A 20,658-nucleotide genomic window follows, 5' to 3' on the forward strand; every position below is an offset into this window, starting at 1 on the left:
ACAAAGGCTCTAGAAGAAATTAGATAAATTCAACAGCAGAGAAATACGATAGTAAATGTGTAAATATTTATACATATATATATGCACTGTATATTGTGACAAAGTCACTGACAAATTGCAGGAGGGGAAATATGTTTCACTGAGGCTATTAGCTTCTGTGATGTGAAACCTGAAAGTATTCTCCTGCATGATATGTGCTGAGAGGGTTAATCAGCCATATTTAAAGGGCTTGGTTTTTTGTGAATAGTGCAGGTGGGAGGCCATTCACCATATCCCCACTCCATGGTGTGATCTGGGTTTTAAATACTTGGGCTGTAGAGGCATTGGGTGTTCAGTGTCTGGAGAAGCTAGCTCCAGAGAGGAGTTTGTGTTTGTTTTTCCTGAACCGTGTCTGCTGTGCTAACACTGTGAAGGCAGACCCGCACAGGCCTATGGACTGTACTACCTTATCTTCTTCTGTTTACTCGTTATGCCTAGAAAGGCCTGTTTATTTTGATGGACTTGATAGTGGTTTATGCCATGTTTTTAATAAACCATTCAGAAATTTAAAGGAACAGCATTCTTGTGTCTACCTCCGTGTGCAGCTGAGTGAGAGATCTACCACAGGTGGTGGTGAAGTGTGGGCAAGATCTATAAGAGCCACATGTAGCAGCTGAGGACAAACCACATGTCCTGGGTAAAGGCAGCCATAAGCCAGGAAACGAAGACAGATGGTATGGAAGACCTGATCAAGCACCTGGTGCTAGCCCAGCAGGAGAAAAGCAAGCTGTTATTGCAACAGATCCACCAAGATCATCAGCACTAACAAGACCAGCTCCAACAGCAGCAACAGCAGATGGAATTTCTCACAGAGGCAGCCCCTCCCCCAACTCCAGGTGATGACTCGTACATTCGGAAAACGGTAAGACGAGTCATGTAAAAAATGACCCCGGGCGATGATGTGGAGGCATTTTTGACTGTGTTTGAGAGGGTGGCAGAGCGGGAGAAGCAACCGCCGAAGCAGTGGTCTGAGGTGCTGGCTCCCTATCTGACTGGTGAGCTCCAGAAGGCTTATTACGACCTTGGCTTGCAAGATGCCCAGGAATATGTTAAACTAAAAACTGAGATACTGGCACCTGCTGGAGTGACTATGTCAGTCAGAGCCCAAAGGGTTCACCACTGGGCGCATTATGGTGATAAACCCCCTCGCTCCCAAATATATGACCTTCTGCATCTTGTACAGAAGTGGATGCAGCTGGAGTCCTCCACTCCAACCTAGATGGTCGAGCGGGTTGTCATGGACAGATTTGTGCACTCCGTTCCCAGGCCAGTACATACCTGGGTTGCAAAGGGAGACCCCGGAATGCGGACTACCTGGTCGTCCTCGTAGAAAGATACCAGGTGGTCAAGAGGTTCCTAAGGAAGTCGGATTGTGCTGCATCCCCATACTGGGCTACTCAAGGGGAGTTCCAAAAGAGGGGTAGTAGAGCCACAGCTGGGGGGAGTCCAAGGTCCCAAGGGGCTGCTGAGGGCTTACCAAAGGCTGCTGGTAAAGACTTGCTGTGCTGGAGGTGTCACGGTCCTGATATATATGTTGGATCATGTCGACTTTAAATTCCAGCAATTTATTTCTAGCAATTTAAAAGCTTGTAGTTTATGACTCTTAAAAGTTTGTAGTTTGAGATACCTTACTTCTTTTGAAATGTTTGGGGTTTCTTTTGGAATTTTCTTTAAAGTGTGTTTCTCCCAAAAGATCTATAGCCGGTAAAGTCCAACATATATGCTTTCAGTTAGTAATTAATTGCTAAATTTCTCAATTCCATACTCTGGAGAAAAATTCTCATTCGGCATTAGAGTCAGCTCTTCTTGACCTCAAAATGTCTCACAAGGCACATAGAACATTATGTAGAAAGAAGACTTTAAAGAAAATACGTAGGTCAATACGCAGGCAGAGTGAGAAGTAATTTGCTGTATTTGCAAAAAGAATTTTCTGCATTCTGCCTTGAATCACAAATTACACTGTTCTACATATTTTCAAAAAGTTGTCAGGTTCAGTTATTAAATGAGCCATTTTGTAATGATTTTGACCTCCTGAATTCAAATCTGATAAAGAAAATTTTTAGTTGTCTCTTGTTTCTATGATATCAAGGAATTTTTTTTTGCTGCTACATATAACTAATGAATAAAATTTCAGTACTTTGAAACATTATTATTTTTGCAAATATAAAGATTTAGAATATTTTGTTATCCAATTTTCTGATATTTATTTAGAGGAAACTTAGCAACAATTCAAATAACTAAAACATGAGAAAATACTATAGCGAATTATAAACAGGTACAGAAATTGCACTACAAAATTTGGTCCTCATTCAATGACAGCTCTTTTTTGCTTGTCTCATGTACTCCTGCATCGGATCATCTCTTACAACTATCCAACAGTAATTTGCAAGCATTGATGGATTCTATTTTCCTTGATATCTTTTCTTCATAGCCGCAACATCTTGGTGAAATCTCTCACCGTGCTCGTCACTCACTGCTTCGCAGTTTGGTGGAAGTAAGTCTAGAAATTAATCTTTAAGGACATGTTACAGCCAAGATCCTTATATGTTTTGAAGAGATTTTCCATCAACTCTTCATAGTTGTCTGCTCTTGAGTTTCCCAAAAAATGAGTTACCACTAATGTAAATGCTACCTATGTAGCCTTTTTCTTGGCCTGCAACAAATGGAGAAACTCCTCATCTTGAAGAAGCTTACGAATCTGAGGTCCAATAAAGACTCCTCCTTTATCTTTGCTTCACTCAACCTTGTAAATTTATCAATGAGATACTTGAATGCTTTTGCATTTTTACCTATTGCCTTTACAAAGTTCCTCATTAGACCCAACTTGATGTGCAATGGTGGTAACAAAATCTTATGTGGGGTAACAAGTGCTGGATGCAGGATATTTTAACTCCCTGGCTGCAGTGAATATCGGAGAGGCCAGTCTCTTTTATTGTAATGATATTCTCTTGCACGACTATTCCACTCACACAGAAAACAGCAGTACTTTGTGTATCCACCCTGGAGACCAAGTAAGAGGGCAATCACCTTTAAGTCACCACAGAGGGGTAACACAGCTGTTTCAACAGCTCAACAGCATTTTCATGTTGTCATAGGTTTCTTTCATGTGGACTGAATAACAAACTGGAATTGAAGGTAGCTCATTGCCATTATGCAGCAAGGCGTCATTAGGCTTGTTTTGTATGAATCGATGAAAAGTATCTATTCCTCTGGATTATGACTTATCTTCAGAGTTTACATTAAACTGTTGATGTTGTTGCATGCCACAAGATCACCCTTCATGAAGAAGTATTGGACAAGATCTTTATCACGGTTGCAGAACAGAGAAATCCGAACATCGCCCACTAGGAGATTCCATTGCTGTAGCCTAGAACCTAAGAGCTCAGCCTTACTATTGTGCAGATCCAAATCTCTAACATGATCATTCAGTTCACTTTGTGTTATAAGGTGTGGTTCCGTAGAGGTTGCTGACAAAGTCTGGGTCATGGGAAGAAGATGCTTTATGACACCAAGCGTCCTCTTCTTCCTCACTTGACTCGACTGAAAATGTTTCTGGTCTTTTGGAACCGCCAGTTCTTCTGTGTGTTGTACTGGACATATTGCAGATGGAATGTTTGGATACTGTTAAGTCTACTTCTTCTTCCTTAAAACTTCTTTCCTAATGGGGGGCATCATGCAGAAATAGCAATTAGATGTCTCTCTCCAGATCATTGGGGCTGCAAAAGGCATAGATTGCCTCTTCCCATGCAGCCACTGGGTAAGATGTGATGCACATCTATTGCAGTATTTGTGCGGAGCCCAACTCTTATCCTGATCTCCTATTCTGCAGCCAAAATACAGGTTGTAGGCTTTCCTTATCATGGTAGTCAAGTTTCGCCTTTGTGATGCAAAAGTGACTTCTCCACATATGTAGCAAAAACTATCCGCTTTAATAGTGCAAGAACAAGTCATATCTGAAAAAACATATTGAAACATGTCAATATGCTAAGAAATCCTAAAACTGTAAACCTTACACACAGAGAATTTATAAAAGTAGGTGATGCAAATGTAATTAGGATTACACCATCACAGCCGAGTTGGAGTTTTTTGATTGGTCATCATAAGATGATAGAATATTGAAGGCTCAATAGACTAAATAGATGATGTAATAGACTAGCTACTAACAATGCAATAATGATGACGAAATAATAAAGATGCAATTTTTCTTTAAGCCTGCATGAAAGGTGTCATAAGTAATTAAAACCTCCTCTGGATCTACTCTTGCCATCAAAATATTGTAACCCGAAATGAAAGAAGTTAAAGGGAATCGGTCACCAGTTTTTTGCCTTATAAACAATGTCCTACATTATCCTCACAATGATCGTAGTCTCGCGCCTGTTCAGCGGAATCAGAGACCTACACAGCACCTCACTCTGCCCTACTGAACAGCCATGGAGCTGGTGACGGACAAGGAAAACCGGCGCCTGCACATTACATGACTTCTTGCTGATTCCATTACACAGGCGAAAGACTTCGGGCGCTGTGGGGATGATGGAGGAGACTTCATCACTTCTATCAAGATAGCAGAGGTGGTGTTTGAAGGGGCCGAAGCGGCACTAAGCACTATCTCTACAGTATTTTCCCATCTGACCGGATGACACAATTTTCATACAGCTCAGGACATGAATAAAGCACTTTTTCGAACGCACCTCTAAGGGTATAAAGGAGTTGTAGGAACCCCGTTTACTTGATTTTATAGGTGATGGGCATGGTTTATAACATAAAAAAACGGTGACAGATTCCCTTTAAACAGTAGTGCATGCATAACCTTGCTAAAACACTTCAACAATATATCATTGGAACAAGATATACTTTAGAACACATTTAACTCTTGACAAGCCATCTCTGATGTGAAATGTGCTCTCCAATAACTACTTTGATTTACAATTGGTTTTCTGTAGAGCATACACGGTATCAGAGCCATAATATTGACTCATATAACGGTAACATTTTTATTGCAAATGTGTCCAAGATTAATTCCGCTTCATATTAGACAGTGTATTGGGTAACATTTTATTTCTCATCTGGTTATGTAGCAATGTTATGCTTATTATGTGGCCATTCTGCAGCATTGAAAAGTCATATTGATTACACCGTCAAAGTGACAGCTATTTACAATGGGAGCAGGTATTTTTCTGACATTGATTGTGGCTATGATGGACAGATTTTGTTCGTAAGTAATGTTTCATCCATTTAACTCTGCCATGTATTAGCATTAGCACGCAATTACGGTGCATTTATGGATGATATGAAAAATAAATTAACTTGAATGGAAACACTTCATTTCATGCACTCATTTTGAGTTGACTGTTTAATTTTTAAAAGTCTAAGTTTTACATAAGCTTTTTCTGATCAATTTATGGATTTACTTTCAATTTTTGCTCTTTAGAAAATCCAGAGTGACCATCACTACAATAGCTTGATAAAGTATTCACCCCCTTGGCTTTTTACCTATTTTTTTACATTACAATCTGTGTTTAAATATTTTTGTACTCAGATTTGTGTGTGATACATTAGCACTAAATAGTCTAAATTGGTGAAGTGAAATGAGAAAAATATAGGCCTAAATTAAATTTATGGGATCAAATAACTAAAAATTGGTATGTGCATATGTATTTCACTCCTTTTGCTATGAAGCCCCTAAAAATTTCTGGTGCAAGCAATTCCCTTCATAAGTCACATGCTTAGTGAAAGGAATTCCACCTGTGTGCAATCTGTCACATGGTCTGTCAGTATATACTCACCTTTTCTGAAAGGCCACAGAGGCTGCAACACCATTAAGCAAGAGGCACCACTAACCAAACAACACCATGAAGACCAAGGAGACCAGGGACAAAGTTGTTGAGAAGCACAAGTCAGGGTTGGGTTATAAAAAAATATCACAATCTCCAATGATTCCCCAGAGCAAAATCAAATCCATCATTATCAAATGGAAAGAACATGTTACCACAACAAACCTGCCAAGAGAGCCTGGGCAAGAAGGGCATTAATCAGAGAGGCAGCACAGAGACCAAATGTAACCCTGAAGGAACTGCAGAGTTCCCAAGAAAAGACTGGAGTATCTGTTCATATAACCACAATAAGCCGTACACTTTATAGAGGAGGCCTTTATGGAAGAGTGGGCAGAAAAAAGCCTTTATTTACACATAAAAATTGTAAGGCTCGTTCTGAGTTTGCCAAAAGACACATGGGAAACTCCCCAAATGTATGGAGAAAGGTTGTGGCAGCATCATGCTGTGGGGATGTTTTTAGGCAGCAGGGACAGAGAAAATGGTCTGAGTCGAGTGGAAGATGGATGGTGCAAAATACTCATCTTGTGGCAAGGTGTGGAAAACTCAAACAGACTTATCCACAGAGATTTGTGACTGTAATTGCCACGAAAATAGGCTCTACAAAGTACTGACTTTATGAAAGTTTAAGTTAAAGGGATTGTCCTGCCTTAGATTGCAAGTCTGCAGGCATTCTATGTACATGCTGTGAGGATTCTCCGGCGTCACAGATGGGAGGGGCGGGCACATGATGGCAAGTATGCGATTTGCATACACGCGGTCACATGCCAACTAGACGTGAGTGGCCTCACTCAATGCAGGTGTATTGAACGAGAACGGATACGTCTAGTTGGAATGTGGATGGAAGTATGATCATATTCTATGATTCTATACAGAGGATGAACAGACATCTGTCTAAGATGGTTTAGTGAATGCTGCATTGAGCAGGGGGTTGGACATGATAACCCTGAAGCTCCCTACCAACTCTAACATTCTATGATTTATACATAATAAAATCTCTATTTCTGGCTGTTGTATTACCAGCTAGTGCTTTGGCAGTATTAGAGTATAATTGACCTAGTAGCTCTTAAATATATTGAATTTCCAACTACTGATAAACCTTTCCCAGTGACAAGTGTTCTCTTTTTTTTAACAAGAACATTTTTCCTCTCTTAAAGGGGTTGCCATCTCTGGACAATCCTTTTTGTTAGAGGGCCTCTTTCACTCCTAGAAACTATAACATTCAGCAGTAATCAGAGAAAAACCAACTCAGTAAGTGTTTGATTCTCCTGCAGCGCCACCATAGGGGAGATGAAGAATTACACAATTGCCATTGAAAACAGAGGGCATGAGATGCTCTTTGAGTCCACTCTCCACTTTATCTGGCTGATAAAACCTCTAATTGCCTCCCACTATCCATTGAGTGTACCCATTGAATTACAATTTAAATGGAGATAAAACAAGATTCATATTTCACTTAGATTGAATTTGTTTTATTATTTTACCTAAGAAGTTTCATTGTGGCAGTGGATTGATTTAGTTTGAGTCATATATTATTTGTATAATGCCTTCTATTTTTAGACATATTATACTATGTCTGTATTAAACCATGTATTGTCTTACAGAGCAATAATGGAGCACAAAGAGTTGTTAAAAGTACCCTGGGACTGGCAAATAGGTAAGCCATTTAAATCCCATCATAAATAATGCTTCACTAAACAATGAATAACGGCCTTGCAATTTATCAAAAGCCGAGCCGCTTCATAACATTTCCTAAATGAGCTCTCCACCTACTGACTTAAAGAACATTTACTGCGCCATTATCTTGGGTACAGAACAGCACCAACCGGAGATCAATGTGGATATAAAATCACAGAGGATGACACTTTTACTCTAATATGAACTAAAAGGATATGAAGACTTTTAACAACAATGGCTATAAAAAGAAAAAAAACAAATACTTAAGAAAATTCTAATGCATAATTCTCATAAAATTGCCTAAAGCAAACTGTGCATAAAACATACAAATAGGATAGCAGCAAATTAGGCCTGAATGTGGACATCATACATCTATGTCTGACAAAACTTGGATTTAATAGTACAAGAACTTCTATTTGTTTCATTAAACAAGTCTCGGTAAAGCAGTGAAATATATGACTGTGAATTATAGAAAGTAATTGAGCCTTTAGGGAATACATTACCTGTTTTTGTATTAACACTTTCACTTAAATGTATATAATATGTGCAGGAGGGCAGTATTATAAATGTATACATATTAAATGGTGAGCAAAAAAAAAGCCATACTGTTAATGTACAATAAATATATAACAGTCTTAAAGAGGTTGTCCACTATTATATTAATGACCTATTCTTCCATCTGGCTCTGATACTCGGCACCCGCATAGGAAGAGGAACACCACAGTTCCGATCCGACACTGTTTAGTGAAAATAATAGGAGCTGATCTCCAGGACTCGGCAGCAGCTACTACACAATGTATAGAGTTTTGACGTGCCACTGCAGGAGGTGATAACAGCTGAGTGGTTCAGGTGCCAGATGTCGGAACCACAACGATCTTATATGGATGACCTACCCAAAACATAGGTCATCAATATAAAGGCAGTGGACAACCCTTTAATAGGAACCTGTCACCAGGTTTTCCCCGTACAAATAGCGCGGTCCAATCCGATGGGCATGTCTGGTCTTGATCCAGCACCTCCTCTCTTCTTACAATCGTCATCTTCCTTCCCTGCTTCATGTAGATGATGCGTCCTATCTCATCCACACTGTAACATACCTGGCGGCGCCCTTGCATGGTGGTCCATCTCCCACTGTGCAAGAGCGCGCACTTGATCTCCAGTCCAGAATGTCCCTCTGGCTTCCCTCCATGCTGTCTGTTTGTGTCTGTTTCTGCTGCTTAAGGGCGGCGCCCGATCACTTCCTGCTTTTTGTACCTGCTGTGGGTCACATCCCTTGTGCGTCCTCAGCCTATTGCTGTCTGTCACCTGGTATATAACCCAGCTGCTCCAATCAATCCCTGCCTGAGCATTGTGCTTCATTCAGTGTGTGCTTGCACTCTGAAGGTGCCAGGTCCCGTTCTGTGTTTCTCTTGTCTGCCAATCCTGGAGGCTGTATTTCCAGGCCTGTCTGAACACGCTCCTAGCCTGTTCCTCCCGCCTTCTAGGGGCCGATTACCTAGACCCGCTCCTGTATCTTGTCTGTCCTGTCTGAACACGCTCCTAGCCTGTTCCCCCCGCCTTCTAGGGGCCGATTACCTAGACCCGCTCCTGTATCTTGTCTGTCCTGTCTGAACACGCTCCTTGCCTGTTCGTCCCGCCTCTCTGGGGGCCGTATTCCCAGACCCGCTCCTGTATCCCGCTGCAGTGTCGGTCTCTTCCGTACACTCAGTTCCAGTCTGAACTCTCTCCTATCCTTTACCTGTTTTGCCTCTATGTCCGTTCCTTTCCTTTTTCTGCAGAGTCTGAACTCGTACCTAACTCCTGCTTGTTGTCTCTGTACTCCCGTTTGTGAGTTTGTGGTCCACTCGCTACTTCACTGCAAGTACCCTGTGGGTATCTGGTTCTGCCTTTCCCTTCCTGTCTGTTCCGTGTGAACAGAGCCCTGTCTCATCCTGCTCTGCTCTTGCTCACCGCTCCTGGCGGTCTCGTCCTGCTCTGCTCTTGCTCACCGCTCCTGGCGGTCTCGTCCTGCTCTGCTCTTGCTCACCGCTCCTGGCGGTCTCGTCCTGCTCTGCTCTTGCTCACCGCTCCAGGCGGTCTCGTCCTGCTCTGCTCTTGCTCACCGCTCCTGGCGGTCTCGTCCTGCTCTGCTCTTGCTCACCGCTCCATGCGGTCTCGTCCTGCTCTGCTCTTGCTCACCACTCCAGGCGGTCTCGTCTTGCTCTGCTCTTGCTCACCGCTCCAGGCGGTCTCGTCTTGCTCTGCCCTTGCTCACCGCTCCAGGCGGTCTCGTCCTGCTCTGCCCTTGCTCACCGCTCCAGGCGGCCTCGTCCTGCTCTGCTCTTGCTCACCGCTCCAGGCGGTCTCGTCCTGCCCTGCTCTCGCTCACCTCTCTGGGCGGCCTCACTCTGCTGTGTTTGTCCGCCACATCTTTGGTTCTGTTCCTGAGTCCCAGTGTGTACTGGGTCCTATGCCGCCTGTGTTCCTGCCTGCTAGTGCCTTCCTGTCTGCACTCTAGCCGTGCTTGCCTGTACACCCCTGCCTGCATACCCACCTGCCTGCATACCAGTCGTGCCTGCCTATTCCCACCAGTCTGTGTGCCAGCCTAACCAGTCTGTTCCTGTATTCCCCTGTGTGGGTCAACAGCCGTGTCCGGGGTCTGTCCTGGAGTAGCACCTGGTCCCTCTGCTCGGTTCCTCCTTGGTGCACTGGCGTCGTATGCCGTCGTGCGACCCTGGTCGGATCGGGTGAATACCTAGTTATGCCCCTCCAGGCATTCACTCTCCGGCACGGTCCAGTGGAATCACACGCACACGCCGCTCAGCCCGGGCATGTGCATTACACACACAATATCCCCCATCGTGCTTCTGTCTGGTACACTTCTCTTTGCCCTGCCGAGGGCAGAACAAAGTACTGTAGCGCGCATGCACCGGCTTTACCTACGGGTCATCAGTGCTCTTTGGCCTTTCCCCACGCATGCACACTACAGTGCTTTGCTCTGCCCTCAGCAGGGCATAGAGAAGTGCGCCTGCGCAGGAGGGCGATGCGGGACACCGTGTGAATGATGTAGGATGCATCATCCATATGAAGCAGGGAAGGAGGATGGCAATTGAAGGAAGAGAGGAGGTGCCGGATCAACACCAGAGACGCCCATAGGACCGGACCGTGCCGTCTGTGAGTATAATAAAAGCTCTTTTTTGTGCCTTGCAGAGCGGATTGGGGACATATATACAGCATACTAGAATGCTGTAACAGAGGAAGAAGAAAGTTGACTACAATGATGATATGTGTCCAACAAAGTATCATATTGTCAGTATGCTGAGTTGAGATGCTGGAGTCTGTAGCTTAAACACATTTGAGAACAGCTGGGCAAATGGAGGAACACCTTTCACTTAAAGGAAGTCTGCCAGCACAAAATGACTGTACAAATCAATCACAGCAACTTGTAGGAGGCAAAGCGCTAATACAAATCACACTTTTAGTACATCCATAGTGGAATTTGCTAGAAATTGTTCTTTAGTTATATAAACTAATGAGGTGCTTGGTGCACCCTGGATGTGGCCTAGCAGTTCAGTGCACCTTCCAACTTACTCATTTTCCATCTATCCCCATACTTTTCTGGCTACTGTAAAGCCAGAGCTGTCAATCAAGGAAGAGGATGGCAGCTATGGATGGGAAGTACGTGGTGCACTGAACTCATCATCCATGCCAAGGGTGCACCAAGCACCCCATTGGCAAATCTGAATAAAAACAATTTCTGGCAGATGTTGCACACTGTTAGGATTCAGCTTTGCTAGCTAGTTCAAGCGGTCATCACATAACAGTAAATATGCGATTAGCATGACTGTTTATGATGCTTTATGATTTATGGAAAGCAGAGCTGAATCCTGACAGTGTGTATATTACACACTGTTAAGATTTGGCATGCTACAGTGCTTAAAGAAAATCCTTGTCTGGAAAATCTCTTCTAGTTTTTTTGAGTAGATTGTTCTTTAATACTGTGTACGATTTTTTGGCTGAAACTAACAATACTTCAATAAGATCTGCAAATCAAGCAAACAATTAAAAAATAACAAAGTTTGATTTTTTCTTATTGCATAAATATAAGTAAACACAAGAATGTAGACATACAAATAATACAATAATGTTATCAGCCACAACAGCATTAATAATCCATATTACCTGATATATAAAGATTATTTTCAGATCATTTGTTTTTACATAATAATATAGTTAAAACAGCAAAAGAAATTGATTCTGAACTGCATTGGCTAATGTACTTGGACTACCACCTACTTTAATCTTTCACTGAAAGGAATCTGTCATCAGGTTTTTGCTAACCCATATGAGAGTAGCACAATGTAGAAGCAGAGACCCTGATTACAGTGATGTGTTACATACTGTGATGCTCTGTATAGCCCTGCACCCTCCAGTGATTGTTGATGGGGTTATACAGTGCTCAACACTCAGAGAACTGGTTGATCTACAACAGATAAAACATAGATTTAAATTACAGCAACTATTAAAGTAAGAAAACTGTGAGAATCAAGGTCTCTGCTACTTCATCATCCTGCTTTCAGATGGCTGTAACCTAGAAAAAAGCAATGCGTAAAAACACTGCAGTAAGAAAATAAATAGTAACACGTAAAAAACATATGGTACATAGTTGACATTTTTTTATCAAAAAAGTCATTGCACCACAACAAGGTGTACCCAAACAGGATGGTCCTTAACTCTAGTACTTCACCTTACTAGGTGCCAACAGGCCTCAAAATAGACAGGGGCAGAACAGCACCTGTGCCTGGCTGTGTTTAACACCTGTCTGTGGAAAGCTGAGTAGATAAGGTGCACAGCCCAAAGGGGGAGGCCATACACTTACATGTAATGTGTTACGGATCCGGGTGGTGTAACCTATGTGCTGCGGTGCAAGGAGGGACCAGAGGGGCGTAACTAGGTATCAACTCGGACCGACCAAGGTCGTACGGCGGCTCAATCGACTCCGTGACCAGGGAGGGACCGAGCAGAGGGACCAGGTGCTACTCTGGGGACCGACCTAGTATGAGAGCAGGTGACTCCCACAGGTCAGAAGGCAGGGACTAACCGGTATAGCAGATGAGCACGGCAGGCAGGCTGGCGGGTGATCCGGGCAGACGGACTGGCAGGCAAGGCAGGTAACAAGCAGGAGCCTCCAGGTAGGCTGGCTGGTAGGCACGGCAGGTAACAGGCAGGTGCTTCTAGGTAAGCGGGCTGGCAGGCACGGCACGTAACAGGCAGGAGCCTCCAGGTAGGCTGGCTGGCAGGCATGGCAGGTAACAGGCAGGTGCTTCCAGGTAAGCAGGCGGGCAGAGCCCATAGACAGACTGGCGGACTGGCAGTAGACAGACTGTCGGGCTGGAGAGTAGACAAGCAGATGGACTGGACTAGTAGCCCGGATGGCGGACTGGACTTGTAGTCTGGCTGGCTGGCTGGACTTGTAGTCTGGTTGGCGGGCTGAACTGGTAGTCAGGCAAGCAGTGGGACCTGAGGCTGAAGCAGAGTATCACACACAAAGCTACAACCTTGCACGGGCGTCTCCATATTGGAGGAGGTGCCTTTTATAGGGGAAGTCCTCCGGCCATTGGCCGGGGACTTTTTAGGACGGAGCGCGCGGCCCCCTTAAGAGGGCGGGAGCGCGCGCTCTAAGCACAGGGCCAGAGAAGCTGCATGCACCAGCAGCAGCTGCAGGGAGGCCAGAAGACGCCGGAGCAGGACCGCGGCGGTAAGGGGGACGGCGTCTGTGCCGGGCAGGAGGCAGAGACGCCGATGCTACATAATGAGTACAAAAAACTGGAGAAAAAACAAAAACAAGGGCCAGCACACCTGTTAGAATAAGTGTAATATGTAGGGGCATATATGGCATTTATACTGTTGCTATTAACAGACAAATATATCCTAGAATAAAACAATGTATAAAAAAAAACTGTAGTAAGTAAATAAATAGTAGCATACGTAAAAAACACGGGGGACTTAGTTGACATTTTTTTAATCAAAAAGTGTAGAAAGTCATCCCACCATGACAAAGTGTGCCCAACTATGATAGTCCCTAGTCTCTAGGAAATCACCTCACCATTTGCCAACATGCCTCAAAATAGATGGGGGCAGAGCAGGACTTGTGCCTGACTGTGTTTAACCCCTTCTTGTGGAAAGTTGCATAGAGTGCACAGTCCTTATCTGTGCACCTTATCTACTCTGCTTTCCCCAGGCAGGTGTTAGACACAGTCAGGCACAGGTCTTGCTCTGCCTTACGTATTTTGAGGCAAGTAGGTATAAAGTGAGGTGAGTTACTAAAGATAGGGACCATCCTGATCGTGTACACCCTGTCACAGTGGGATGGCTTTAATAATTTTTTTAGCAAAAAAATGACAACTCAGTATCCTATTTTTTGGCATGTATTAATACTATTTAGTTACTTACTGTAGTGTTTCTACACATTGTTTTTATCCTAGGTTATATTTGTCTGCTAATGGCCAAAGTGCATATATGCTCCTACATATTACACTTATACTAACAGGTCTGTTGGCCCTTGTTTTTGGTTCTGCTCTCAGATGGGGTAGAAAACTCTTGGTGACAGATTCCCTTTATAACTAGTATATTGCTGAGTGGTGATGGAATTCTAATTTTTTTTTTTTTTGCTTTTTTTCGCAAATCTAATACATGTGGCTTAATTCAATTGGTATTTCAAATTTCCTTTGTACCTATGAATAGTTACTTTAAAGAGATGGTATAAATGTCTGATATAATGGCACTTAGGCTTCATCCAAAAATATAAAAAAATTGGATCCTGCATAATGTTGAAGAAGTCAGTTTTTTCTCGTGTGGAAAATAAAGGACCATTTTAAATCAGTATTACAAAGATACCAGTTCCACATTTTGTAATGTACCCATATATTAGCGACTCAAACTATTGGTATGTTAGACTAACATCAATTTAGTTGTATCCTGGTCAAAACCCTCGACCCATATACCTTGGGATCTACTCATTGAGTTTTACATGTAGCCATTACATTCAGTATGAAAAACTTATATTATTTTTTGTTTATGTTATTTTGTATTCTAAATACAATTTAAATAGTTTTGTAGCACCATCACTATGTTGGCATCTTTTTTTCTGCTACGCAAAAAAAAATGTATTTTCAAGCTCCTACAAGCTTAAACAGCAAAAAATAGACAGTAGTCTGTTGACATATGAACGACATGTGTGTGCTGTCATTTTGCTTTGGAGCGAAGTATGTGAAATTTCTCCTTGTAGAGTAACTGATCATTTCTTCAGAGTTTTCCCTTTGGGCATGTGCTTTCATTCCTCCCTCTCAGACTCTGCCAATCACAGCTTGGCAGCTGATCTAGCAGTCTATCAGTCTCAGACACTGACGAGCTGAGATTGGCAACAACTGAATGGGAGGGGTAGAAACACACGCCACCAGAGATGACTCTGCAGAAATGCCTAGTTGGTCTGCCAACAGAAATTTTGCACACTGTGCTCAAGAAGAAACAAATGTGAATATGTCTGCAGTGGAGCGACACAGTGCAAAATGGAAAAGAGCAGCAGAACCAGGATAGCTCAGGGATTTTTAAAAGGTATTTAACTATTTTCTTCAGCAAGTGATTGGCCCTCTTTAAGTCAATGGGTATAAGCTGCAATACCAAATATAACCCATAGGCAAGAGTGGCACTGTGTCTGGGACAAAGAAAGCACATGTTTTATTTCTAATTCCATACAATCTTATTAGCACACAGAATAAATACTGTTACAAAGTAGGTCCACTTTAAGTAATCTGCAGAGACCCCTTTAACTATGAACAGATAAGAAGAAGAGTTTTTGGTAATTTAAATGTTTGTCTCCTAGGACTGTTATATGTGGGATTCACTGCCTGCATGTTTGGCCTCTACAGCTTCCTCCCTGTGGTTATAAAGAAAACGAGTGCCACTGCGATAAACCTGTCCACATTAACAGCAGAACTCTACACCTTTTTCTGTGGTCTTTTCTTGTTTCACTACAAGGTGAGTCTAAGTTTTATTAAAGAAAACATAAGGTATCCCATATATTGATTATGACAGACAGACAACTAGATAGATAGATAGATTAGATAGATGGCTGAGGCTTGTTGAAAGTGAAGGGTATGGTACTCACTCAGCCGCGCTAGAGGTAGGCACAGGATACTGTTTCTTTAAAAACTTCCAAGGCAGGTTTATTATACTTTCATAAACCACACTTTTAGAAGTAACCAAAAGACAGCCTTGTCCGACACAGAGTAACAAAACAGAAAATAAACAGTCCATGCAATATGGCGGGTTCGCCCACTCACGGTCAGTGTCCTTTAGCACAAACACTTTGGAGGTCTCTACACCTCCAGCCACAGACACTCAATGAGACATTCCGTCTCCATTTTATACACACGCCCTGGGATGGGGATTTGTCAGCAGCTAATCCCTCCAGTCTCTTATGACTGCTCGTAAAAAATGACCCTGATAAGCCCTAATAACCCTCTCAGCACTGGAGCATGTTTTCCCAGTTTTACATCACTGAAGTGACTAACCTCAGCGATACAGATCTCCCTTCAAGGTCATCTTACATACCCCCCCTTTACCCAAAGCCGGGGACCTTGGCACATTCCGCTAACATACAGTGGCCCCTTGACAATGCGTCAGCATTGCCATGCAGTTTCCCAGGCCTATGCTCTACCTGGAATCTGAACTCCTGAAGAGCTAGGAACCACCTAGTCACTCGAGCATTGTTCCCCTTCTTCTAGCTCATCCACCTTAGTGGTTCATGGTTTGGCACCAGCCTGAAGCTCCTGCCTAAGAGGTAGTATCTTAGGGTGTCCAGCGCCCACTTGATGGCCAAACATTCCTTCTCCACTATGGAGTAATTTCTCTCACAAGACGTCAGCTTCTGGCTTGAATACATTATGGGGTGCTCTTCGCCGTTCATCTCTTGTGAAAGGACAGCACCCAGCCCGACATCTGATGTATCCGTCTGGACCACAATCTCCTTCGAGAAATCCGGTGCCACCAACACCAGCTGTTTACACTGGGTTTGCTTGAGTTCCTGGAAGGCCGTCTCGATTTTTGAAGACCACTTAACCATAGCCGATTTTGTCCCTCTTAAGGAGGTCTTTCCAGGAGGCGGCTGTCATGGCGAAGTTAGGGATGAACCGATAGTAGTAGCCCATGATGCCCAGGAACGCTCTGACCTGCTTTTTTGTGAGAGGTTGTGGCCAACCCCGGATCGCGTCAATTTTATTTACTTGGGGCTTTATCACGCCTCTACCTACAACATAGCCCAAATATCTGGCCTCCTCCATGCCCATGGCACATTTCTTCGGGTTGATGGAAAACCCCGCCTTCCGTAGAGCATCGAATATTGCCTGGACTTTGCTCAGATAGCTACCTCAATCCTGGCTGTAGATCACTATATCATCCAGTTAGGCTGCTGCATACTTCTTGTGGGGAGCTAGGATCCGATCCATGGCTCTCTGGAAGGTAGACAGTGCTCCTTGCAACTCAAGTGGCATCCTGGTGTATTGGAAACACTCATCTGGCGTTGTAAAGGCCGTCTTCTCCTTGGCCTCTTGGGACGTAGGGATCTGCCAATATGCTTTTGTGAGGTCAAGGGTGGTAATGTACCTGGCCGGCCCTAGCCTTTCAATTAGTTCACTTACCTTGGGCATTGGGTATGACTCAAACTTAGAAACCTCTTTCAGTTTTCTATATTCATTGTAGAACCGCCATTCTCATTTTGGTTTAGGCACTAAGACTATCGGACTGGACCAGCCACTCTTGGACTCTTTAATGACCTCCAGATTCAGCATGTGCTTCACCTCCTTCGAGATTACCTCTCGGCGGGCTTCAGGAATCCGATATGGCTTCATTATTCACTCGGTCATGAGGCTCCGTAAGCACCTCATGCTCTATGACCTGAGTACAGCTCGGTAGATCCGAGAAGTTCCACTGCAGCAACTCTCAGCATTGTTGCTTCAGGGCACATGACAGCAACTCTGCCACCTTGACTTCCTCCACATCGGTTTCGGTCTCCTGCACCAAACACGGAGCTTCCACTGGCTCCCTGTCTCGCCATGGCTTAATGAGGTTGACGTGGTACACCTGGTAGGGATTCCTTCTTCCTGGTTGGTTGACCCTATAGTTGACATCGCCAACCTTTTCAACCACTTCAAAGGGGCCCTGCCACTTGGCCAGGAATTTGTTCTCCACTGTAAGTACCAGCATCAGTACCCGATCCCCAGGGTTGAAGTGTCTCACTCTCGCCCACCTGTTGTACACCCTCGAATGCGCCTCTTGTGCTTTGAGGAGATGTACTTTCACAATGGGCATCACCTCTGCAATCCTCTCTTGCATCTGGGCCACATATTTGATTATACTCCTGTAGGGTGTAGATTCCGCCTCCCAGGTCTCCTTTGCCACGTCCAGGAGTCCATCGGGGTGTCGGCCATACAACAGCTCGAAAGGGGAGAATCCAGTAGAGGCCTGTGGAACTTCTCTGATGGGAAATAGAATGTATGGCAGTAGACAGTAGTCCCAGTTCTGGCCATCTTTCTCTACAACCTTGTTCAACATGGCCTTCAAGGTTTCATTAAACCTCTCCAAAAAGCCATCTGTCTGTGGGTGGTTGACTGAGGTCCTGAGTTGTGTGATCTGCAGGATCTTGCACAAGTCCCTCATTACCTTCGACATAAACGGAGTTCCTTGGTCCATTAGGATCTCTTTAGGCAACCCCGTTCTGGAAAAGATATAGACCAACTCCTGGGCTATACACTTGGACAAGGAGTTTCGTAGTGGTACGGCCTCCGGATACTGTGTAGCGTAGTCCAGTGCCACCAGGATATGCTGATGTCCTCTGGCGGACTAGACCAAGGGTCCCACTAGATCCATGGCAATTCGATTGAACGGGACCTCAATGATAGGCAAAGGCACTAAAGGGCTATGGAAGTGAAGGAATTGTGGCCCTCACTATGGTCACCAAACTCCCCGAGTCCAACAAACCAGTCACTTGCACTCCATTCACTGACACAAGGCACACCTGCGGTCCCTCGCCTGGTTGAGGGACAGCACTGCAGGCAGGATATGCAAAGTACGAACAGCGCTGTCCTGAGCTGCAGTCCATTGGCTCATTTGTCACGGGACAACGGGTGGCTATGTGACCTGGGGTGTGACATCTCCAACGTACTATGTTATTGGGTGGGACCTCTGACAGCAGCTCAGACCCCTCCTGGGTTCTAGGATGTGGCTCTAGTGCCCCTCTTTTGGGTGTCCACCCCCTTTTGGGAACCCCAGTAGATTCAGGTTGCAACCACTTTTGGACCAGGTGTAGGAGGTCGAACATTTGGGACTGGGGAGGTTTGTCATTGCAATAGGCCCAGTGGTGCACCGGTTGCTCCCTGACAGTCAAAGTCTCTCCTAAGCGTGCCAAAATCTCCGTTTTCAATTTGCTGTACTCCTTTGCGTCCTGCAAAGCCAGGTAATAGGCCTTCTGCGGCTCCCCTGTTAAATATGGCGCCAGCACCTCCACCCACTGCTCCGAAGGCAATTTCTCCCATTCCGCCACCCTTTCAAATACAGTCAGGAACGCCTCGATGTCATCACCCAGGGTCATCTTTTGTAACGCTCTCCTTATCGTCTTGCTGACGTGTGAGTCATCACCTGGACTTGTCGGAGCAGTCGATGTGCCAAGGACCGCCTCTGCAAGTAACTCGATCTGCTGCTGTTGACAATGGTGATCCTGTTGCTGCTGTTTCTGAAGCTGGATCTGCTGCATCAGCAGCTTAGTGGTCTCTTGTTGCACCAATTGTTGCTGCTGCAATAATTGCTGGTGCTACTGATGTTGTGCTTGCAGCGTCTGCATCAAATGTTTCAGCAGGTCCTCACTTTTGTCTGGCGTCACTTGCTGGCTTGTGGCAGACTTCACCCAGGACATACAGTCCCTCTTGTAGCAGTCACATTGCCCCTTGGGATTCGTGCTTCTAGCACCAATTGTAGGGTTTGGTACTCACTCAGCTGCGTTAGGTAGACACAGGATATTGTTTCTTTAAAAATGTCCAAGGCAGGTTTATTATACTTTCATAAACCGCACTTTTAGAAGTAACCAAAAGACAGCCTTGTCTGGCACAGAGTAACAAAACGGAAAATAAACAGTCCATACAATGTGGGGGGTTCACCTGCTCACGGTCAGTGTCTTTTATCACAAACACTCTGGAGGTCTCCACACCTCCAGCCACAGACATTGAATGAGACACTCTGTCTCCATTGTATACACACACCCTGCAGTGGGGATATGTGAGCAGCCGATCCCTCCCATCTCTTATGACTGCTCATAAAAACCGGCCCAGACAAGCCCTATTAACCCTCTCAGCACTATGTGTGCTGGAGCATGCTTTCTCGGTTTTACATCACTGAATCTACCAACCTCAGAGATACATATCTCCCCTCAAGGACATGTCTGGCGGCCATTTTACACTAGAAAGAAATAGATCTAAATTGATAGGTTGTAATCCTGTTACATTTTAATTTACCTATTTCAGTAAGCGAGTTAATGATTTTCTTACAGCAGAAGCAAAAATTTATGACCTATAAAAATCAGAAAAATACTGAAAATACCACCACATACTGTATACTAGTAACTTTTGTCTTTGAAACCTGACCATCATGACAAATGATTCTGTATGCTTCTCACATTCCAGGAAGAATACAAAGTATAATCTTTTCCTTTTGTATTGTTAAAATATTCCAGACAGCATGCCTTTTACAGTAACAGTTTCTTGTAGGTGAATTTCATTTAATACTTATCACACCAGAGGCAAAATATATGAGGTTATTCTGATATATCAATGTATACTTTCCTTGCAGCTGTATTTTTGCTTGGTAGGACTTACAATGACACGTTAAAGGTCATTTATAAACTACAAAATTATCCGGTTGACAATACATGTATTTGTGGCAATGTGCCTACTTTTATCCTCGTGCTATAATATATCAGCTACGTTCAAAGTGTATTACACAATTTCCCCTTGAGCTGGGGACATATTATTGTAAATTTTATCTCTTAACTTTTCTTTGAGAATAATGAGTATATAGTTACTAATGT

At 44.0% G+C, this 20,658-nt stretch overlaps 1 protein-coding gene across 1 annotated transcript in view; it reads left to right on the forward strand.

Moving 5' to 3' along the window:
• Positions 1–20,658, forward strand: part of SLC35F1 (solute carrier family 35 member F1) — a 687,614-nt gene that overhangs the window by 647,052 nt on the left and 19,904 nt on the right. The window contains exons 6-7 of the mRNA XM_073675924.1: positions 7,472–7,524; positions 15,406–15,560. Of these exons, the coding sequence (XP_073532025.1) occupies positions 7,472–7,524; positions 15,406–15,560 (208 nt within the window). The remainder of the gene's footprint in view (positions 1–7,471; positions 7,525–15,405; positions 15,561–20,658) is intronic.

The sequence above is a fragment of the Phyllobates terribilis genome, unplaced genomic scaffold, assembly GCF_046119375.1.
Source record: "Phyllobates terribilis strain yellow unplaced genomic scaffold, ASM4611937v1 Scaffold_3__8_contigs__length_932513732, whole genome shotgun sequence".
Classification (NCBI taxonomy): domain Eukaryota; kingdom Metazoa; phylum Chordata; class Amphibia; order Anura; family Dendrobatidae; genus Phyllobates; species Phyllobates terribilis.